This window comes from Pyrus communis, chromosome 5 (assembly GCF_041283825.1).
Source record: "Pyrus communis isolate YQ-2024b chromosome 5, ASM4128382v1, whole genome shotgun sequence".
In the NCBI taxonomy this organism is placed as follows: domain Eukaryota; kingdom Viridiplantae; phylum Streptophyta; class Magnoliopsida; order Rosales; family Rosaceae; genus Pyrus; species Pyrus communis.
Genome location: NC_142569.1, coordinates 16,889,733 through 16,914,439, shown reverse-complemented (window position 1 = coordinate 16,914,439; position 24,707 = coordinate 16,889,733). Strand labels below are relative to the sequence as shown.

The 24,707-nt window shown below is 38.2% G+C and overlaps 1 protein-coding gene and 1 pseudogene across 3 annotated transcripts; one reads left to right on the top strand and one right to left on the bottom strand.

Moving 5' to 3' along the window:
• The first annotated feature begins 4,467 nt into the window (after positions 1 to 4,467).
• On the top strand, positions 4,468 to 5,111 carry LOC137724408 (dirigent protein 22 pseudogene; annotated as a pseudogene).
• Positions 5,112 to 7,608: 2,497 nt separating this feature from the next.
• Positions 7,609 to 13,216, bottom strand: LOC137724499 (translocase of chloroplast 120, chloroplastic). 3 transcript variants are annotated; one of them, XR_011067422.2, is made up of 3 exons: positions 13,057 to 13,216; positions 8,719 to 12,725; positions 7,609 to 8,399 (listed from the first exon to the last, which is right to left on the bottom strand). XR_011067422.2 is itself a non-coding variant. In XM_068463241.2 (2 exons), the coding sequence occupies exon 2, from the start codon at positions 12,692 to 12,694 to the stop codon at positions 8,816 to 8,818; it is 3,879 nt and encodes a 1,292-aa protein (XP_068319342.2). In that variant the 5' UTR covers positions 12,695 to 12,725; positions 13,057 to 13,216; the 3' UTR covers positions 8,501 to 8,815. The 3 variants fall into 3 exon arrangements, 1 of the variants encoding a protein (XP_068319342.2); XR_015962851.1 differs by having other exon boundaries at positions 8,050 to 8,425; XM_068463241.2 differs by lacking the exon at positions 7,609 to 8,399 and having other exon boundaries at positions 8,501 to 12,725.
• Between the last annotated feature and the right edge of the window lie 11,491 nt (positions 13,217 to 24,707).

Sequence of the window (24,707 nt, the reverse complement as noted above, 5' to 3'; positions counted from 1 at the left end):
AAAACTCTCACATCAATCGAAAAACTGACAACACAAATTATAATACAGAATAAACATTTCTACTTCTAGTTGAATTGAAGTCCTTTGTGATACAACTTCATAAGAGTTGTGTTAGTAGGTGGTAGGTAATGGCGGAGCTAGAAATTTTTCACGGGTGGCTAGCTTAAAGTTTTAAATCTTTATAAAAAAAAAATAACACTGTATTTTTCACAGTATCAGTTAGCTAAAGAAAATTTTCACAAGGTAAGCCAAGAATTTTCGTTATTAAACAAATACATTTTTTTTAACAAACAATATTATTTACATTAAGGGGGTGGAGGTGTGGGTTAAGCCTCGCAATTGGTTAATGTACTTCAAATTTGTCTTTGGTGAGAACCGAACCTAAGATCTCTCACTTACAAGTGAAGATGAATACTACTAGATCACAATACTAAGTGGCCAAACAAATGTGTTAAATTTCAAACAAATTCAAACTTGTACATGTACAAGAAGCAATAAAAAAAGGATGTATGTGACATCCCACATCGTCCAAGGGAATGATCCTCAAATGTATATTCCCATCCCTACCTAGCACGAGACCTTTTGGGAGCTCATTGGCTTCGGGTTCCGTAGGAAATCCGAAGTTAAGCGAGAAGGGGGCTAAAGCAATCCCATGATGGGTGATCCACTGGGAAGTTGCTCGTGAGTTCCCAAAAACAAAACCGTGAGGGAATGGTAAGCCCAAAGCGGACAATATCGTGCTACGGTGGTGGAGCGGGGCCGGGAAGTGATCCGCCCCGGGCCGGGATGTGACAATGTAAGAAAAAGAGAATGTTTGTAAACTGTATTATATAAAGGAGAAATTAGGTTCACATCCTTCTTTTTGTTACTCTCCATTGACTAAAATCCTATTCATTTCAATTTTTGATCAAGGTCCTTGGGTATTAATAACATCATTAATTATTTGAATAATAAAATATTTTTATTTTTAAAATCTATTCCTTTAGTGTTAAAAATATTACAATTAGTATATTTATATTTATGGCTAAATTTTTTGTCATATGTTTTTATTTTTAGTTTGTACCTATTTTTAATTTGCAAATATTTTTTAATTTGTACCAATTTTCTTTTCATTTTTAATTTGTACCCATATATTAGTTTCTTTTTGTGCCCATATTTTTTAAAGTTTTATTTGTGTTTGTACCCATGTGTATACCGTCACGTGACAATGTATATTTAATCAATGATAGAAAATTACATATGATATATTTATGTTTTATGCCTAAACTTTGTATCATATATTTATATTTTTAGTTTGTACCTACTTTTAATTTGCAACATTTTTTTTTAATTTGTAGTATTTTCTTTTTAGTTTTATTTTGTACCCATGTATTAATTTCTTTTAGCGCCTATATTTTTTTTAAATTCATTTGTACTCATAATTTTTTTAATCTTTTATCTTTACCCTAATTTATTTATAATGTACCCATTCTTCTTTATTAATGTACCACTTTTTTATATGTGAAATGTACCAATTTTTTTAACACTATGGATACATTCTTTTGCCATTTACTATTTCTTATTTTTGCATAGTTTTTATCCATTTATTCAATCAAAATGTTTGAATTTTTTTATTGTAATTGTTTCTAATAGTATTATAATGAGGGATTTTAAATTTATAGGATTATAAATGTCATCCAATATCAAACAATTAATGTCAAAACTATAAAAATATAAATATTAATAGTAATATAATGGGGTGTACAAAGTCAAGGGACTTTGATCAAACTTTGAATACTATTAAGGTTTTAATCAAAGAATGTTAAGGATTAGAGACCGCATCCAAAGTATTCCTTATATAAATTTTATATAATTAAACCGAGAGATAGTGAATTAATGACTAAATATATGATGGGTTGCATATGAAAATCAATAAAAATTACTGTAAAAATTTATTTTTCATCGAAAACTACTAGGGTAGCTGTAACATCCCGTCCCGGAATTATTAAAACGTACATGGGAAATTACAATTTTACCCCTAATCTATTCGTTTACGTGTAGTTTTGTGTTGTGTGGTGTGTAGGACCACACACACACACTCCTACACCTCGTCTCACTCCCCCGGGATTCCCTCATTCCCTGTCTCTTCTCTGTCTCTTCCCTGTCTCTCTCTCACTCTCCCCGAGTTCTTCTTCTTCCTTCTGCAAACACACGGACACACACACACACAAATCTACTCAAACCTTCACCAATCAAGAAACCAAGACCACCATCGTGTTCGTGGAGCTGAGAGGAGTCCAGTGGTACCATTTTCAGGTAAGGATATAGTTGTTTTCACGTCGATATCACCACGGCCGAATTTGAACACTGTTCATGCAAACCTAATCTAGCTTGTTTTAGGAGATTCTAAGCTTGTTATTGTGTTTGTGAGGTTCCCAGGAGCTTGGGAGTGTTTCGTTGGACGAGTTTGGACGTCGGGAAGGCTAGGTTCGAAGTTGGCCGAACTTTGATCGTTGTTGCAGGTATGATCGTGTGATTTTTAGCCCTTGAAACTAGTCTATCATGATTCTACTAGTCCTAAGCTTCATTTTGGCTTTTGAATCGTGAAAAATGGTTGAAAAACGAAGGAGAAAACAAAGTTTGAAAAATTCCCAGTTTTCCGGCGACGGCGCCGGCGACGGCGACTGGCCGGAGAAGGAAGGGGAATATTCCGTTAAGTTTAACGGAATATTCCTAACGGCAGTGACGGCGTCAGTTAACGGCGTCAGTTAAGGTTAACGGAATATTCTGTCAGGTTAACGGAATATTCCTGACGGCGTCAGTTGACACCGTCAGTGTGCAGTGCACGTGGCTGCGCGTGGGGGCGTGTGGGTCCGTGCCTGTTCAGGCGCGTGGGGGCGCGTGCGTGGTCCAAAAATTATTTTAAAAATATGGGTGTGATCCTGAGGTTGTGTAGATCACGTTGGTATATTCAATTGTCCAATTTGAGCAATGTATGAGAAGTTATTACGAGAAGTTGCTTAGGTGCTTTTAAATTAACGTTTTCGTAACTTTGTCGCGTATAGGTGATTCGTTTTCCGAAGACGAGCGTTCATACTCAAGGCAGGGGGGCTACGACCCTTCTAATTATCAGTGAGTGGGCTTTTGTTTTCCGTATATACCTATATACATATTAATTCCCAGAAATTAAATAGAAAAGGTTAATTGTTTTATGCCATGCATCATATGAATATTGTTTACTCATCATCGCATGTATTAGTAACGGCATACATTTATATATGTGTATTTGGTGCTGTGGACGCACAGGTAAGTGCCAGGTAAGTGGTATTTATGTTTGTATGCAATGGTAGTTTGAGAGGTTTAGAGAGCTCATAATCTGCACCCCCGGTGTTAGTGCTCCCGCCCGAGGCCAGGGCCCAGCCTTCACGTGTATGTTCACCAGCACCGCATGCTCGCCTTGGATCCAAGATAGGTGCAAGCCTGTCGTACAGACCACATTAGGTGGTTCCGACTTGTAGGTGACCCGCGATTTATCGCCCAGCTTCACGTGATCGTAGCACTAGAGCATACATATATACATTACACCCAGCCTGTCGTACAGACCACAATAGGTGGTTCCGACTTGTGTGCAGATTCAGTTATTGAGTTGAGAGTGGAGCTCTAGATGCAGCCGTACAGGTCACGTTAGGTGACTCCCGGCCGCTAGATTATATGTTATTGATGTGATTTACGCTTGAGCATTTATATTTGATTATGAGATTCTGATGTGGTATATTCTCAAGCATGAATGGCATATCATGGAGCATGATTGACATATCTATACATACGTATATATGTTCATTTTCTGGGAAGTATACAGGTTTTACGGCGAGGGGTTAGAATGTATTTTGCTAAAGAGTTTTCAAAGAGCTTTGTTTTTGCCCACTCACGCTTTTGTTTTTGCGCCCCTCCAGGTTCTAGTGGTCTAGCAAGTTCGGTGGTTTATCCCAGAGGGCGTCCCGGCATTTCTGACAGACACTCACCATTGTAGGGTCACCTTCGGGTGTAATTATGTCGTATCTTTTCCTTTTGGACTGTTGTAGACTTGCTCTGAATTGTGTCTCACATACACTAGTACTTTGTATACTTTTAGGTTTTTAATTATTCGTACTTTTATTTTATATTACTATCTTAATAGCTTCCGCACGTGCACATGGCTACGTCACCTTCGCGTGACGGCCAGCATGCCCTGATCTCGGTCAGGGTGTGTCAGTAGCCCTTAACATGCCTCCGCCAATGGTGGGAGGTTGGGATCATGTCGTTGAAGGATGAAAATGTTCGTCCGGGCATAATATTTGAAAAAATACAAAACTTTAAAAATGGGCCACCACCAATGGGCAAAACAATTAAAATATAGCTATAGAAAACAAAATATATATTTTGGATGCTTCAAGAGTTCCACTATATAATGCCTCCCTGCCCTTCAAGCTTTGATACATACAGCGAGCAATGGAAAGGGTCGGTACAATACTATTTCTCAACCTTTTGTTCATAACATGCTTGTCCACGCAATTAATGGTACAGAGCGCCATTGAAAACCCTAGGGAGAACATTGACCAATGGTATCAAAACCTCCCCCATGCACAACAGAAGCTGACCATGCTGCACTTCTACTTGCACGAGGTCGTTTTTGGCCCGAATCGGACCTTGGTGACGGTGGCCAACGCATCCAACACCTCCACAACACCACCCTACTTCGGCCTAGCCAACATCTTCGACAACCCCTTGACCAAGGGACCCAAACCCGGTTCCAAGCTCGTTGGTCGGGCGCAAGGGCTATATGGATTTAGCTCGCAGGAGGAAGTGAGCCTGCTTACGGCTATGAACTTTGTTTTCACGAGTGGGAAGCACAGCGGCAGCAGTCTCACCGTTCTGGGGCGGAACCCGATTGAGCAGTCGGTAAGAGAGTTGCCCATCATCGCCGGAACCGGTGTTTTCCGGTTGGCGCATGGATTTGCATTGGTCAAGACTTATTTCCTTGATACTAGTGGTGCCATTGTTGAATATAATGTTACAATTTTGCATTATTGAATGAGATTTGTGGTGTAAATCGTGTGGGCTCCCATTAAATAAAGTATGTTGAATTTTATTTATTTATTTTATTTTATTTTATTTTATTTTTTATGGTCAAGGAAGATTTTATTAACACCAGATTACATACAAAAGGTCAAAAACAGAGAAACATAAACAAGAAAAAAAAGGGGTCAACCGGACAATCCAACAAGAGCCCAGCCAAACAACTAAAGCCGAACGACCAAAAAACACAAAACCAAGAAATCCATTGTAGCCGCCTCCACCGAAACAGTACATCTCGATCTGCACAAATCCATGACCATCACTGAGCATCGCCTCACCAAACTCATCATCCAAACTTGAACAGCTTCTCCGAGCACAGCCATAAAGTAGAGATAACCAACTAAAAGAAATAGAAATCAGTCGGCTATCAAGAGAAAGAAGCCCATGGAAAACCATGAGCAACACTGTCAGAAATCGTAGACAATAGAGAGAAGGTGGTGGTGTTGGAAACACCTGAGTTGATTGAAGAACAAGAACTCTACACACCATCTCGACGGAAAGTATGGCTGAAATACGAATACCAGAAGAAGGAGATCGAAGCCCAAATGAACAAGAGGAAGGGATGCCACAAAGATAAAAAAAAAAAAAAAAAAGGAGGACATATCGAGATGTAGAGGAGGAAAACACAACAGAAAAGGGAAACAAAAAAGACAGAAAAAGAAAGGGGAAATCGGCAGCCGACTCCAGCCAAAACTAGAGTCGGAGCCATCGATTTTGAGCAAGATTAGAAACCAAAAAAGGAGGACATATCGAGATGTAGAGGAGGAAAACACAACAGAAAAGGGAAACAAAAAAGACAGAAAAAGAAAGGGGAAATCGGCAGCCGACTCCAGCCAAAACTAGAGTCGGAGCCATCGATTTTGAGCAAGATTAGAAACCTTTACAAAAAGAGGGGAAAAATTCTCACAATAGAGTGAAGGTCTCTCATGGAAGAAAAGAAAGAAGTATATTGAATTATTTGGGTAAAGAAAAAGTATATAAAACCTATTTTCATTAAAGCTATCTGTATTTTACACTTAAGCACATTATTCTCATATAATACACGTAAAATGTTACAAACTGTGGCAAATATTCCGCACACAAGAAGTTGTAGGACGTTGCCAAATGACAAGTAGCTTGCCTTGTGGTTTATGCAGCCGAAATTTTGTACTTTGTGTTTAGATTTGATGAGCAAACTTTTGATTCTTTGCCGGCGATATGAAAGATAAGGACAAGGATTGTCTGCCTTTTCACTTCTGATGCCCTTCTGTTTTGTGTGGTCACGGTTAAGCCACGTTAATATTTTATATCTTTTTTTTATAGATAATAAGACAAAAATAAATAGTAATATAAAATGTTGACGTGGCTTAACCGTGACCACACAAACAAGAGGGCACGGGAGGGCAGACAATCCTTGTTCGAAAGATAATGCACCTAAAAACACATTTCTATGGGCCATTGGTGTACTTTTAAGACAATGAATACTATAATTATCACAACTTTTTTTTTTTCAATTAAAATGATATGGCAGCAGAGTTGGATGTATGTTGTTTAAATTAAATAAGGGTAGTCATTCAGTACTACGGTATGATGATATTCCTTTTCATTTGGAAGTGAGAGGTCTTCGGTTCGAAGCTTATGGATGACGAATTCGATACCAAATTAGGTTGCCTATTGTGTGGTTTAACCCCCCTCCCTTAGTGTAAAAAATGTACTAAAAAAAAAATTAAATAAGAGTTGAAAGTTGAACAAAATTAGAAAATGAAGTCATAGACTTTTAATGTTGCTCTTTTACGTTAATAAAGAACGGGGTGTGATATCCACACCTCTTTTTATTTTCACATACCTCTTATTAATTTATGTCTTTTGATCTTTTTCAATTCATCCAATCCAACGGCCAAAAATTAAAAGGCCGAAAATTAAGAGGGTGTGTGAGAAGTAAAAAGAGATTGCACACCCCTAAAAAACGAGTTACAACTTTGATCTTTTTACTGTTTCATTGAGCAAGTTAAAGAAATTCCAAACGGAGTTTCTGAGTTTGAGTTTTAAGGTTCCTGAATTAATAGTTTAACTTGATGGAGGTATAAATCTAGAAATGAGTACAGTTGTGTTACTAACTTACTAGTGGAGGAAACGGCAATGATGGTTGTGGAAACGGCGACGGTAGTGATGGGAAAGCGGTAGTCACGGGGATGGTGGCGGCATAACAGTGAGACTGGTGGTGATGGCCGTGGTAATGCGGTGGTAGCGGAGGTGATAGTGATAATGGTTATCCGTTGGTGCTCAAAATAATTTCATAGGATAATTCAAGACACTACAATCAAAATCTTAAATGATAATGCAAAAGGAGGTTTTATTTGACTTATATAACATCTTTTTATACCCAACTTACTTTTTACACTCATATTATTTTTAATTCAAGAACCAACTTCTATTTAAACAAAATTTACTACCTAAAATACTATCGCAACTCAATTCATTATGTAAATTTATCTTTACACTAAATAAGAAAATAAAATTCCAAAATCCAAGAAATGTTGTGCAGACCAGTGAAGTTTGAATATTAAACTGTAATTCCTCAAGACCAACGAAAAGGCTCGGAGCTCAAGTAATTAATAACATTTACAAGCATCTCACGTCCTGTGTTCGATTCCCCGCTCCCAAGGCCGTCGCCTTCAATGATGTATACAAAATTTCAACAGTACGAAAACACCTAAACCAAATATATCACTTGAAAGGGTGCCGCCGGTCAGGGTTGTTATACCTTTTGGCACCTTGCAAGTAGAACCTAGCAATTGGCAGTCTTCTAATATCATAGTAAATTCGAAATTATGAGCCACACACCGCGACAGGAAAACTGAGCCGAGGCAAGGCAAGCATTACCAAGACTAGTAATAGTCCTGTCTTCTAAAGAAGAAAATGAAACCTCGTAACTCCGATCTAATCACTCGAGCAACTGCACGACTCCTAAAAATCTAAACGGAAAAATGAACTCCCGGTGCATTACAAAGAAGAGTTTACAATGGTCTAACTGATGCACGATTCTTGAAGTTTGTCAAAATTGCTTTACAAACACGAGAACAAGAAAAACAGCGTTGAGCAAAAGATAACCTCGTTATTTTCCACCATCCTGCGGATGACTCCCCCTACTAGAAGAGAATCTGAGGAATGCTATTGGTGCTGCTCTTTTCCTTCCCTCACAAAAACGAGTGGAAGGACAGGGTTAAGCAGAAAATTATTCATACTCCAGGCTTCCTTTAGGTGCAGCTCACATTGATCAAACACCAACAGCAAAAGACTAAAAACTTGGTCATTTTCAAAGCCCTCTGCCATGCACAAACAATATCAATGACTGAAAGTAAACACTCGGTTTCATATTAAAGGCCAAGCAATCAATTACGAGCACGAGAAGCTAAATAAGCAGAGATTGGAAGCGATACCAAGCAATCAACAACTTTGGCAATATAAATGAATTTTCACACCCATATAGATAATTAAGACAAAGGCCTGAGTGAAATAGAAGCAACACCAAGTCCACTACCTTAATTTAACAACTGCCAATATATAGTTACGAAGCTAAAATCACTACGATCAATTAAATACTAGATTGAAAGGACATGAAACCAGCAGCTTAGAATCACTCACTTGTGGTGATGGCCATCACAGGATGAACTCCTCACTCACTCTTGATGACGACCTATACCTCAATGCTGCCACGGCACAATCATTATTCTAATTTTCATCATTGTCCATACTGCAACTGTTGAGGAAAAGTGAAAAACTTTCTGAGCAGAGGAACAAGGCCAATCAAAGCTAACTGAAGCTGTTCAGAGCTATTTAAGCGCAAGCTGAGTTGTCCTGCCCCCCTATTGTTCAAATTGGCACGAGCAATCAGGTTCGTATGCCGTCCAACAGGAATCTGAGACTGTATATTGCACCCTATGGCAAGATCTCCATGCCAATCCATGACTGAGAGCCCAAGGGTTGACAGGGAACGACCCAAAGGATGGTCTTTGTCTCTCAACTGAGCCTCCAAACTACCACCATAAGCAACGTCACCACGGGCAGTCATTGCGCCACCAGTCATAATCAATTGGAACCGTTTATTAGCAATAAATTTGTCTTCAACTTTCATACCAGCCGATAAAGCATCACCCAGGAGAGTAACTGAGAGACCAGCCGTAGCCTTATTCTTCCTAAAATTACTGATCCTTGTGTCACTTCGTAGAGTATAAGCCAAGTCCTTTCCAACAGTCTGCATATCAAACCCGAATGAAGTCGCTTTCCCTTCTCCATGCTTTATTGAAGTAGCAATTTCCATTTGGACATTGGCGTCCTTCTTGTCCTTGGTAACCTGGCCAGAAAAAGATAAGGGTATCTTTTCTTTAACAACAAACAGTCTTTCTGCATTTATACCCTCATAACCAACATCATGATCCCAACCATGCTGTTCCAGAACAGGTCTTACGAGCCACTGGTTGGAGGAATCTAGGTACCGGTAACGGTGAGTTGGATTATCAGAATCAAAGGAAGCAGGCAATGCCAAATCTGGCATGGGAATAGGTACAGATGCTGCACCAGAACTCTCTTCTTCAACATTTTCGACATAATCACTTGGCAGTTCCTTCGCTGCAGCTGCCATTTTTTTCATCAACTTCCGTCGCTTTTTTTCCTCCTTCAATTGTTTCTTCATAAAGAGCTTTTCCCTGTACTCTAACTCATCAAAATATGCCTTTTTCTGTGCTTTAGAGAGTTTTTCCACCTGGGCCTTGGTCAAACGTCTGAATGGGGGCAATTCATCAAATTCTGATTCATCATCAGAATCTGAAGATTCATCCAGATCATCATCTAGACTGTCATCCTCACCAAACTGCTCCTCAGGCAGCTTCAACTGTGGTCTTGACTGAAGGAGTGATGAAAGCAAGAAAGGTAAAGGAGGTGCCCTAGTTCGAGTTGCAAAAGGTTTTCCAGGTGGACTATCTTGCAACTTCAATAATGCATTTGCTTCGGCCAGAATCTTGGATGCAAAGGAGAGCAACAACAAATGAGGCTTCCAAACCTGACCATTTGGCAAGACTCTTTGCCCAGCCCTATTAGTTCTGCAAGCGGAGTGGTTCTCTACTAATGAAACAGGATTCATGAGGCGCATATCCCCGGCTGCCTGACGAATGGCTTGCTGAACAACATGAGATCGTGAAGTGACAAACATGTCATAACTAGAAGCGGCACCATTTGGGCCCTCAGGTGGAGCTGATCCAGCATGAGTCAGAACCACAATTGCATTGAACCAAATAGAGGCCCCGAAAATGTCTGTGATGGTGCGCAAGAGTGGCATATCGCTAAAATCTCTGCTCTGCATGTCCAACCTATCAAAATACAACACAATATCTGGAGGTGTTTTCTTGATAAAGCGCTTAACATTGAGGAGAGTCTTCTCATTCTGTCCCTGGTCTGACCAGGAAGGTAAAAGTCCAGGTGTGTCAATGACCCGTACCTTAATCCCTTGCACAGTACCCACAACATCCTGAACTTTCTTTGTCCCCATCTGAAAAGCATCAGTAGTGAACTTCTTTTCATCAAATATAGAATTGATGGTTGCGCTTTTACCAACTCCTGACTTTCCAAGAACCATAATGGTACAAGCAAAATCAAGGGGTTCATTCCCCGATGCCTCAAGCTGTTCTGCCATCGCACTTGCACGGTCAAAACTAAAGGCACCAACACGGCCCCCATTTCTACCACGTAGCTGCTCAGCTAATCCCAATCTGTACAAAACCTGAGCCACAACAACATTATGCGGAGTCTGCCCAAGTCTATGTGCAAGACGTAAAAATTTCACTCTTATCATCTGAAGCTTTTCACGAGTCTCATCAGACTCCTCTGCCTCTCCATTAACAGGGTCCTCAATTTGCTGGTTTTGCACATGAGATATTGTACCATTTACTCGAGGATGCTGTACCACCCTAGGAGAAGGTTCCAAAAGTGGGGCAGCACGACCAAGGCCAGCTGGACGAGCAGGAGGGGGACTTGGTTGTGTAGAATTTAAAGATGAAGAAAGAGCTGGTGCAGGCTGAATCTCTTGTTCTTTGTTCACTTTAGTGATTCCCTTTTCTCCCTGAATGTTTTCTTTCTTTTCAGGCTCTTTAGGCACAGCAATGTTGTCGCGAACTTCACATGCAATTTCACCAACTCGCTGAGGTTGATCGACTTTGTTACTTTTTGTTCTCAAATTAGTGGCTCCATCCTGAATCTTCTCTGTTTTCTCAGTTGCAGATGTTTCAGAACGAGCTGAGATCTCCCTTTCTGATGTCACAATCCTTTCCTCACCACCCTCCCCAGACAGTTGTTTAGCAGATGAAACGCTTTTTGGTTCAGATTTTTCCTCGTGATGCTCTGAACCCGGCACAGTGAAAGAGTCCTTCACTTCCCCATTACTGAAACCTTGATGTTCAGCATCTGTAACAGTCAAAGTATCTTTCGGTTTTTCAGTCTTATTATCCTCCTCCTGCTTTTCTTCAATGCTAAGGGTGGCATCATTTGATTCAGCACTATGACCTTCCTGATGCACTGTATCCATGTTTCTATCATGCAGTTCCACACCATTATCATCTTGAAGCTTCAAAGGAACGCCATCTGAAGCACTTGCTAGGTCCACAGTCTTCTCATCCTGATTCTCAATGCTCAAGGAATTCTCCTCTAACTCCTCACTATTACCAGCTTCCTTCAAAATCTCCTTAGTAAATTCAGTTACTTGAGGAGAATCAAGATCTTCAGTATCTAATTTTTCATCTGTAGGCACTGGCTCTGAAGTTGAACTATCAATATCATTCCTCTCAGGCTCCTTATTCTTAAGAACTGCATCGGGCTTTGAATCAACCTCATCCACATCTGTCAAACCTGCTACTTCCGCACCAGTAATAATCTCAGAAACTTCTTTCACCTCAACGTCTTGGCTACCCACCAATCCATCATCCACAAGTCCATTTGATTCAAAATTGACTTTTTCAAACTTCATATTCTCAAGAACTACAGACTTTACATCAGCCTCATCCCCACCTGTCAATCCTGCTATTCCTCCACCAGCCCCAACCTGAGTAACCTCTTTTACTCCATCTTCTTGGCTGCCCACCAACCCATCATCTGTCAATCCATTTGTTTCCTCACTGACTACTTCTTTTATAGTCTGTCCATCATCAATTCCAACTGGCACTCCAACCTCATCATCGCTGTTCTTACCCACCATGTTTTCCACCTTCACTTCACCTGCCACGATTGCCTCCTCCCGATCATCACCATCAGATTTCCCAACCTCATCAGGAACTTCAATTGCCTCTTCAAACTTTTCGACATTAGGACTCTCTATAAGAGAGTCCAACCCCAAACCACCAACCATCTCAGCCTTTCTTTCTTCACCAACAGCAGCAGCATCCACTAAATCCTTTTTGCTCCCCTGCTGCTGCAAATTTTCCTGTGTCTTTATTGCCTCCTTAAAAACCTCATCTTCGGCGTCATCCTTGAGTCCATTAGACCCCTCAACAACCCTCTCCTCAACAACCTCAACTTCCACACTCTTGTTCTCCCCCACTTCAGACCCACCAACATTCTTATCACCATTTTCCATCCCCAAATCCTCAGAATGCAGCCTCAAAACCCTAGATTCACAAAAACCCGGAAAAACCCAATTATCAAGCTTTGGAATGAACATATAAAAACCTTTTTAGCATCAGATTATTCAACTTATATCCCCAAAAATTGAACATTTCCAGTACGTATCTATCAATCACTAATAACAAAAACCAATTGAAACGAAACACCACAGATCCTAGCTTTATTTTTTATTAGGGTTTATGCAGAAAAAAGAATTAACAAAAAAAAAAAAAAAAAAAAAACAACAACAATACGAGACAGAAAAGGAGAGTAATTAGAAATAATGCAGAAAAGGAGAGCAATTATAAAATAATAAATAGCAGATAAAAAGCTTACCAGGTTTTCTGGGTTAACAGAGATAAAGGCTCTCTGCCTTTCGCCTCGCTTCGATTCAGAGAGAGGAGAGAGAGAGAGAGAGAGAGAGAGAGAGGAGAGAGACTGAGGCTCGAGGATTTTCTTCAAGTTTGTGAATCCGATATCTGTACTAGGCTTCGTTGCTTCAACCAGCAGAGTAATTAAAGGATAAGAGTCTGATGGACGGTCACAAATGATTCTGGGGATTTCATCTGACGGTCAAGAGTTTTTCATCGGTATCATCGTGAAAGTCGTCAATCAGGATGACGTGGACGGGAAACTGGAAAAGGGGTCTCTGTTGGGTCTACTATTTGCCTGGTGGGCTTTTCGCACGTGCGGATCAGCGGCGGGTTTGGTGGCTCTTTCAGTTGTCACTTGACTTGTGCCCACCGTCCGATTGGACGACTAGTTGATGATGATCATCAACTTTTTGATTGATCACGATGACGGATGTGGGAAAGTGTTCGTTTGCTTGTCCAATTTTTACGAGTGATATCACGTGACGGTCACGTGGTAAATTTAGGGCACCACTTTCCAAGCAGTTGCACGAGCCTCTCTTCCTTTGAATCGATGGTTGGATATTTTGAGTAAAAAAATGTGGTTGAGGAAATGATTTCTCCTACATACTAGAAAAAGAAAAGTTTCATCTAAACAATCCCTCCAATCAGATCCTTGCATTAAAAATTTATGTAGTTTTCAATCCTTTTTTTAGGCATTCTAGGAATCTCGTGATCGTGTTCGTTCTTTGTACATCATACAATCAGTTTTGGTTAGGTACTATTTATACTTAATTTTAAATTTTAAATTTTAAACTATTTCTGACCGCATAATATTTGATGAACGGACACAATCACTGAATCCCTACAATCCCCAGAAAAAAGATCCGATGAGGATCCTTTTGTGTTTTCAAGAATTTGCTTTGGAGTTTGGGCGGTTCACATTTATAAGAGGATAATGCTAAGTCATACTCTAACTTTTAGAGTAAAACTCAAATTTTAGATTATAAATCTACTCCAACTTTCTCCAACCATCCAACCCATGGGTCAAATATGAGTTTTACCCAAAACTCATTTTTAGACAAATTTAGCCTAGAATTCACCCCGGGTTAGTGGGTTAGTCCACCATATATATATGTACTTTTTTTTAGTTTTACATTATAAATTCATTGAACTCAACGGCTAAAACCTAATACGATCAAATCTAACAGTAATGAAAAAATCTAATGGTTCAAATTTAAATCCAATGGCTAAAATAATTTTTTTTTTTAAATTCTTTCATGTATTTCATATTCTTTTCCACAAGTTTCATGATGTCAGTTTAGTGATTTTTTAATATTTATCAAAATCTAAATATTTTTAAATTAAAATCTTCATAAAATTAAATTATGATAGTCTACATAATTTTTTTTTTTTTTTAAGTTACTTTAACAATTCTAATTTTATTTTTTAATGATCTCGGACTAAAAATTTAACCCAGAAGGGTTGGAGCAGAAAACATATTTCTGGCTTAAAACCTAAATTTTCTAGGTTAAAATTTTTAGGTTTTAACCCAAGGATTGGAGATGATCTAAGGAGACCAAATTTTTAAAACCATATTTGTAAACTAAATGATATAATTGTTGATGATTGGATTATTAATTAAAAGTTGATTAACATGCTTATTTTGTATTGGTGACACATCATTTGATTTGCAAATTTGTTTTAGAATTTTAATCTTTCTAGCATTAGTCTTTGTCATAGGGTGCCTTACTTATGTTATGATTGTATGTTTAACGAGGGGTTTTATCGTTTATAACCAAAATTTGGTCTCTCAATTCATAAATAGAAATGCTAAGCGTCACAAAGTGATATTTCTTACGAACTCTCAATTCTCATGCTAATATTATAAAACAACCAAAAATATGAAGTAGCAGAGAGTCCATGGAGAGTCTCACTTTTGAGAGTTTCTTAATTATTTCTCATTCATAAATATCAATGGCAATATAGCCGGTCAAATTCAAATCTTGTAGGTAACCGATCTGAATGGTTCAGCTCTAGGATTAAATTTCGTCTATGTAAATTTTTTTGTTTTGAGTTTGGTTATGGTTATGTTAGGAATAGATACAAAGGATAATTGACTTACAAATGCTTTATTTGATTTTTACAAATGAACAGTGGACACAAAGTTACACAATGGGTATTTTGCTATGCATTTAGGATCAGACTCATATGTGGGTTTTGGAATACCTTGATTACTTCTTGGTGAAAGTTGTGATAGTGGTAGAACATCTAGTACTAGAGGAGATTGGTTATGGCTATCAGGATCAGACAAAGGGAAAATCGTGGATACCTCTGCCTCCGGCTGTACTATTGCTCAATGCTAGCTGCCGGTACTTCGGTGTCGACTGTTGAACTCTCATAATTGGTTACTGGTTTGTTAATAGATGTTGGTAGCTCGATGTTGATGGTAATTGGGTTGGATAATTGCTACATCTCTCAACTGTTTTATTACATCTCTCAACGGTATTAGACATAACAATAGAGTCAAACGTATGTACTTCATGTTGCCTCTCCCCTTAAAGTGAAGACTCAAATGTCGGATAATACATAACGAACTTGTTGAACGACACATCCATGGTGACAAGTGTCTTCTTGGTGGGAGGATGATAGCAACGACACCTTTTTTTACGACATGCATGCCCAACAAAGATGCATTTCAAAGCTCTAGGTTCCAACTTAACTGCGTTGTTGCTTATGGAAATGTATGTAAGCAACATATCCAAAAACATGTGGCGGCAGATTCAATGTAGGTGGTGTGGCACTAAGTGACTGTAAAGTATCATGTGGAGTTTGAAAATCAATAGTGAGAGACGTCACCTTGTTAATCAAGTAAACAACAGAAACAAGGGCTTCACCCCAATAATACAATGGTACATTTGCATCAAACAACGATGCTCAGACTACATTGAAAAGATGTCTATTTTTCCCTTAGTAATACTAGTAGTGTATACGGGCAAATTGTCTGATGAACAATACTATGATCATTAAGAAAGGTTCAGAGATCATTATTTACATATTCTCAGCCATTATCACTACGAAGTACATGTACCTATGCTTTTATATTGAACTGTCTCATTTTATGGAATTTCTGAAATGCAAAAAACATGTCGCTCTTGTTTTTCATCAAAACAACTCACGCCATGCAAGTACAATCATCAATAAAGGTTACAAACGAATAGGCACTGCCTAAAGTAGCAAGCTTAAACAGACCCATCTATCGTAATGAACTAACATAAATGGTACCAAACTTTTAGTCAAACTGGGTGAAATTGAAAACATCACATTGGCTATAAGCCAGTTCACAAACATCACACTTAAAGCTGAAAACATCACATTTCAAAAAACAAAGTCAGAAATAGTTTATGTAACTAATCAAACGAGGCATGTCCTAAATGATAATGCCACAACCAAATCTCAGACATAGACTTTAGCTCCACCAGAGAACTATTAATTGACAAAGCTTGAGTCAAACGACGATTGCTCTCTAATGTCAAGTCCAGGTAATACAACTTCCACTTCCTAGTGCCATAACCAATTGTCCTCCAAGTTTGAATGTCCTTAAACACACAAAATGAGGCAAAAAAAAAAAAAAAAAAAAAAAAAACAACAACAACAACCAAACAATGTAAGATAATGCTTATTTGAGCCATAAAAAAAAACAATAGATTATAAGCAAGTAACGAAACCATGAGAACTGTATCAAGGTTAATATTATTAGTAAGGGATATCGCACCTCTCCAAAAATAAGGGTGGCACCATCATCAGTCATGGTAATAGTCTGAATAGATGGTCTTGTGTTGCAAACATGTTTAGAATCAAATGTCATACATATATGCAGTAGCACCAGAGTCAATTATCTAAGTATTATTCTCAACAGAATAAAAAGCTTTTAAAGCCTTACCCTTATTACCTATAAAAGTGATTAAGGTCGTGGCTAGCTCAGCCATAAGTTCTGGTTCATCCTTTGTCTCAGCAATGGCAGCACGTTGTTGGTTGTGGTGAGGATCACAATTTTTAACTCGCCCTTTGGGATAACCAATTAGCTCGTAGCATATAGCTTTTGAGTGATAAGGAAGATTGCAATGGGCATACTTGCTACGCTCATTGCGTTCAGATGAATCAGTGTACGGTCGACCCCCTAAACCAAATGAATTAGACCGATTCTGCGACGATTACGAACAACCATTGCTTCAGTCTTCTCCCTCTCACCCTTCATAACATCCTTCATGTTTGACTCGCAACATACATAAACATATAATGGTTGAAGGCCTGAGTTGGTTCTTTGCTTGTAATCTCACCAAGAACTTATTCAAATTTATCAGCAAGGCATCCTAGGAAAAGTTAAACTCGCCACCACTTATGTGATTCATGATAAATCTTAATATATTTTTCACAAAGCATGGATAACTTACTGTAATGATCTAACTCTTGAAAAATTTAAGTGAGTTCACCAAAGTAGGTAGACACAGGTCATCCATTTTTTCGGAGGTGAGATGCCTTCTGACTCAAGGTATACAATCGCACTTCATTCTTTTCATCAAAGAAAGCAATCTTCAAGGCTTTCCAAATGTTAGTTGCAGTCAGTAAGCGAATATATCGCTTCCTCAGTTCTAGCTTCATGGAGGATAGAAGCTAGCTCCTGACTTTCTGGTCCTTGAAGTACCAATCATCATACTTGAGATTGTCTTTGGCTGGAACCTTACTTGAGCCACAAAAAATATCCCATCTTCTTTCGTCCGCCTATGTGCATCTTAATGAGAGGTGCCTATAGGTCATAGTTGTGTTCATTTAACAACACTCGAATATTAAAATTGAAGTTGTCAGACTGAACAAGGAAAATATAATATCGGACAAGGAGGAAAATAAAACTAATTACAAATGTCAACATATGGATTTGTTAGTCTATCTATTTTCCCAAAACAATTTAGGAAATTTACTAAAATGTATGCTATATATATATATATATATATATAGTCACTTGGTTCTGATACCAAATGGGGTGGATTGGCGGAATATCTAATGATAATAACGATGAGAGCAATTGAACCAAGGGCAATGATGATCATAATTGAATGAACTATTACTTGAATTATTAGAAATAAGATGTGGAGGATAACCAGGATTAAATATGTCATGAAACCAACTATTATAAACAAATAGAAAGAATTGAACAAATGATTGGTCTGTGTTTACCTTAAATTTGAGATATTCGATGAATTGACTGTGCGTAAGGATTTTATACCATTCAAAATCAATTGTTATGAAAATATTCTTCATAATGAACATAATGAATTCAAAATAATGATGCAAATATAATTTGAAAATAAGTTTTATTGCAAAACTTACACTGGAACTTACAATTGATTTGCTGACGATTGAGTCAGCAAATAAGAAAATGACTAATGAAAAGGATATTGGTGTACGCAGGCATACTTGACATTTGAAAATTAAAAGTGTTTACAATTTTGATTTCTTTGGGTACAGTGTGAACTCAAAGAAAGTTTTTACTGAGAAATTATGGAAATTTGAAACTTCTCCTTCAACTGAGTCCCCTTCATATAGACTTGGATGATTGATTGCTTTACTATGGAAGCATGCGATGGATGGTGACTTGTTTGCTACTGTTGATGAATAGTGGTCTTGTTGGAATAATTACTACTTTTACTGTGGAATGTGCAGATGACTGAATGATTCCTTGCTTTGTCGGACTTATTGATGAAACTTTGTCCGAAAGCTTCACATGGTGACTTTGGAAAGATGATTGAATTTCCACATGGTAATTGTCCTAGTGTTCACATGGTGACTTGACATGATGACTGAAGTTTCACATGGTGATTAATTGTGTTCACATGGCTTTATGCAAAAGGGTCTTGGGAATCGTGGTAGTTGACCCGCTTGGCGGACTGTGTTTTTTAGCTTGCTGAGTTGGATGGTTATTGTGAGGATGCGTTTGAAGATTCGGAGTCTGCGGCTTCTTCTTCAGTATGAAGCATCGCTACTTCTGCAAGTAATTGTTAAGCTAGGTCTTTGAGTTAGGTGGCTTTTTCTTTGCTTTTTGAGCTAGTTAACTTGGATGATTTGGTTGTTCCTTTGAGTGATGATGATGGACTAATGTCCGATAATGACTGTTCTGGGATGAATGGCAGAGATGGTTGTGCTGGCTGTGCCGGAATTAATGGAGATGGAGTAATGGGAAATTCTATGAGGACCTGATTGATGGTCTTCTGATGGTTGAATTTATCTCACCACTTGACTGATCTGATTCTGTCAATTTTTTGTTGGAAATTGGCAAAGAGGACCTGCATAAACTCTTCTGGTACGAGATTGGCTGTTGGGGCGTGAATTGACCACCATTTAGGGAACCATGCAAGAAAATTTAATCTGAAACTCTTGTCAAAATTAATGAACCACAAATGACTAAAATCTTCTGTTTGATGGAGAAAGATATTAGTCCATGTATTAATATAATCAAAGTAATTGTAATGGTTATTGGGAATTTGAACATATTGGGTGTGAATGGGTTTGCTTTTGTAAAGGGGGGTTCCCCAATCTAATTCGGTTAAAAAATTTCTGATGTAAAGAGAATAGTAGAGGATTTTGTTTTCATCGATTTTGCTGTAGAGATGTTTAATTGAAATGGACTTGGTTTCACTGAGGATGGCTTGATAGTATTTTAGTGTTTTATGTGGTGCTGTAGGATGATAATGGAAATTGGGTGGAAAGATTATTTTGGCTAATTTTTCTGGTGCTTGTTCTTTATTGAGATTGAAAGGGATACTAAAAAGATATTCACTGGGGTTTTTCTTGACGTATGGTGATGTTTTGGTATAACTGACTGGTTGGGATGCTGATGATTGGTATGTTAGCGTTGAATAAGGATCATATTGACTAATTAATGCTATTTGGTAATTGGGACGTGGTGTTTGGTAATTTGGTCTAAGGTTTCCTATTGTGGAACCTAAGGGAGTGAAACGGTTGGTAATAGCTAACTTGATTCTTGTTTTACTGGTGGTGTGGTAGAGTGGCTGGAAGCCTCCTTTGATCAAGTCTTCTTGCTGTCATTCTTCCCCTGCAGAAATTCTCTGGTTCGAAAATCAGGAATGCAATTTTGACTACCTTTGATGTATTCGATTTCAAAATATAAAAAACTTAATATAGCTTGCTATCGTGCAAAAATCTATTTTGATGCAATGTTTTGAAAATCTTTTTGTAAAACATGTTTTGCAGATTTGAAATCGACTATGACTAAAAATTTCTTGATTTAATAAATCATCTTGAAATTTACTAATCCATAATACTATAGATAATATTTCTTTCTTAATAGTACAATAATTACTTTGTGCTGGATTTCATACTCCTGAATGGAAACGAACAATTTGTTCAGGATATCCAGAAGAAATTGACTATTTGAGAATACCTCCATAACCAATTTCAGAGTCATCAGATTCAACAATTTTGAATGAATTGGGAGTTCGAATGCCAAGATAGGGCAAAGTCTTAACATGTGATTTAATTTGTTTGACAATGGAAGTATGAGTATTGGACCAGGGTGAAGGATTTTCTTTTAGACGATCAAACAATGATTTGCATTGTTACCTAAGATGTGGATAAAATTCTGCAACATAATTTAAAGATCATATAAATCTCTGTAATTGGGTTTCGTCAGTGATTTCATCTGGGAAGTTATCTGCAAATTGAATTACTCTATCTATTGGTTGAATGGTTGACTGGTGGATATTATATCCTAAAAATCTAAAACTTAATTTTGGTTACTGAGACAACTAATCCATTTAACTTAATTATCCTAGCAAAAATGTTTAAGTGTTTCCAATGCTCATCTATTGATTTGGAATAAATGAGAACATCATCAATGTAAACAATTGAGAAATGACTGTATTGATTAAATATTTCATTCATGATATTCTGAAACTCACTGGATGCATTCTTAAGACCAAATGGCATTACATTCCATTCAAAATGGCCGAAAGGGGTGACAAATGTAGTTTTGTATTTGTCATCCTCATGAATTTGAATTTGCCAAAATCCAGACTTCATGTCGAATTTTGAGAAGATTACAACTTGACTAAGTCGCTTAATTAAATCCCTTTTGTTAGGAATTGGATACCGTATTCATTCCAAGACTTCATTAAGAGGTTTGTAATTAATGACTAACCTAGGAGTTCCTCTTTCTAATTCAGCGTTTTTCTAAACATAGAAAGCAGGACAAGACCATGGTGATTTACTTTTCCTAATGATTCCTTTATTAAGAAGTTCTTGGATTTCTGTTTTGCAGAATTCCATAACTTCTTGACTCATTTGGATTGGTCTGGCTTTTGTTGGTATTTTCTTTTCATTAAATTCCTTATTGTAAGGAAGTTTAATAATGTGTTGTTTTCTGTGCCAAAAGGCGTTGGGAATATCCGAACAAATGTCATATTTTGAAAGTTGGTAATGCTTTGTAACAAAGATTTATTTGTTAATTGTTCTTCAATTCTTTTGTAGTTTAATTTATATTTTATTTTATTTTATTGAAATAAACGATAAAATTTCATTAATAACCAACCATTTACAAGGATGCCATAACCATCCACTTATAAGGATGCCATATGGGTACATAAGCTCCAGTGAACAATTTCTTGATTTGGAGGTAATGAGCACAAATTACAAAGAATTTTAAAACCCTGATACGACAATCACTCAAAATATACCGCTACAACGAGGAGTCTCAAGATTGATATAACCCATAAGTGGCATACCAAGCACCAAAACCTTTACCAAAACCTACGCTAAACAACGAGGCTACAAAATTGCAACAGTGACACAAACCAATTACTGAAGCAACACAGACCAGTCATAAAAACTAGACTAAAAAACAAAAAAATAGGGTGACGTGTGACGGGTCCACAAGGAGATGCAACTGCAAGTTGGCAGTGGATGTGGGTAATAAAGGCAGAGGCACGTGCAGGAATGTTGGGAGAAGTGGAAGGCTAGCTGTAGACGGGATGAACTCAGATAGGTGGGGAGGAAGATCTAGCTAGTGCCAACATAGTCATCAGAACGCTCTACACCCTAAAACCAACATAAAAGTACCAAGAATCGCCAGTGATTCCTCCGGCCGGAGTTGGTCGCAGTGATGGCAAGAAAAAACGGTTGCCCCGCCATCCCCATCACCATCACCACAAACCTAAAAGGACAAAATGATAATACCAAGGGTAGAGCCCTTAGATGTCCAATCAACCGAGAGAAACCAGCTGGCAAATATGCAAACCAACAAATCAGGAAACCAAGAAGCCGCCGCCAGGAAGCTCCAAGAAGCCGTCTTGAAGCACACCAACAAATATGCAAACCCTACCTAGGAGCAACACGAAATCGAAAAACGAAATCTCAGGAGGCAAGACCGCCACCAATCAGGTAAGAAGAGTAGAACAAGAGTAGAAAAAGAAAAAGAACTGCAAGTCCAATAACCACAAATCGACCCAGAAAACCCACCCAAAAACGCAGATCTAAGCCCCAAACAGGAGCCAAGTGCGGCAATAGATTGGGGGAGTGGGTCGGAGGCTCATAGAAGCTATGAGAACTGGAAGTGCACAGAAGAGTATGAGGATAAGGTGTAGGTTAGACCAAGGAAATAGAAAGGAAAGAGAAAACAGTTGTTGGAGGGGTTTGGGGGTGTATATAGAAAGGAAAAAAGTGTGGAAAACAGCAAGGGCAGGGAGTAGGAAGCGAGGGGTGGAAAGGTTAGGATGATGGGGATGCTAGAGAGAAGTGGGAAGGGCTGCCGCTGGCCCAAACCTAAGCAAGGGACCAGCGGCTGAAGGTTTGCAAGGTTAGGGTTTGTTTCCTAGCAGAGAAAATAAGAAAGATAGTGAACAAATTAAGATGACATCATAATTAAAATCCCCAACCACCAAGTACAAGCACATAAATTGTTCGAGGCAAATGTGGATGGCCCCTTACACAACTCCCTTGAAAGGTTAGCACTTTGGGTGTATGTGTTGGTGTCTGCTGGCTGCTTGTTGTTTCCTTATGCAACACGACAAGTCACAGCGAAAAGTTCGAACACGGGTCATCTTTGTCACTACAGAAAAACGGAACCAACGCCTCTAGCTATTCAAACTTTTGGCTCTGACAAAGAGGACCGATGAGGAAGATGGTTTAGGAGGGAATGGAATTGGGGGTTTCCGGGGGAAGGGGATATGGGTTTGGGATTTTTGGTTTTTTTTTTTTTTTTTTTTAAATATAATTTTTTAATAGAAAATGGGTCCCGTCTCAAGCCACGTTAGCATTTTAACGGAGGAATTAATAGACAACTAACGGGAGATATGACATTGCAACAAATTCGAAGATAAGGTATGACATTGAAACTTTTTAAAGACAAGGTATAAAACTGTTAATGACCTAATAGTTGAGGTAGTTCTGTGTAATTTACCCAAATAAAATCCTCTACCACTCTCTTTACATTGGAAGGTTTTTAGCTGGATCAAATTGGGAAATCCATCCTTACAAAACCAAACCTCTTCATACCCAATATGTCCACATTCCCAATAGCCATTACAATTACTTTGATCACACTAATGCATGAACTAACATCATTCTCCATCAAACAGAGGATTTTAGTCATTCATGGTTCATTAACTTTGACAAAAGTTTCATATTGAATTTTCCTGCATGGTTCCCAAAGTAGTGATCAATCCACGACCCAATAGCCAGTGTCCTACTAGAAGAACTTATGCAGGTCATTTCCCTCAATTTCTAGCAGAAATTTGACAAAAACTGATTCAACTACAGAATTACACTTCTCCTAATATTCATGGCCAAGTACAATGTCCCATGGATTATGAAGTGGAATTATGAAGTCCAAACAAGTGAAGTTTACATAATCAGATCAGTCAAGTGGTGAGATAAATTCAATCATCAAAAGACCATCAGTCAGGTCCTCACCGAATTTCCCATTACTCCACCTCTAATCATTTTGGCACAACCAGCACAACCATAATTGCCAGTCATCCTGGAAGTCATTATCGGACATTAGTCCATCCTCATCCCTCAAAGGAATAGTCAAGTCTTCTAAATCATTAGGCTCAAAGATTTAGCACAACAAATCATCAGGATTCCCAAGACCTATTTGCATAAAGTCATGTGAAAACTTCAGTCATCATGTGAACACTAGGACAATTACCATGTGAAAATTCAGTCATCTTTCCAAAGTCACTAAGTGCAGTGTTCAGACAATATTCGCACCAATAATTCCAACAAAGCATGGAATTATTCAATCAACCAGTACATTCCCACCAATGATTCTGACAAAGTTTGGAGTCATTCAATCATCCATATTCTACAGTGAAGACAACAATTATTCCAACAAATTTCACTGTTCATCAATAGTGAAAGCAAGTCATCATTCATCAATAGTAAAAGCAAGTAATCCAAGACCTTTTTCCAAGTCTATAAGAAGGGGACTCTGGAGGAAGAAAGTCTCAAGTTTGGAATTTCCACAATTTCTCAGTAAAACTTTCTTTGAGTTCATGCTGAACCCAAAGAAATCAAAATTGTAAACACTTTTAATTTTCAAATGTCAAGGATGTCTGCGTGCAC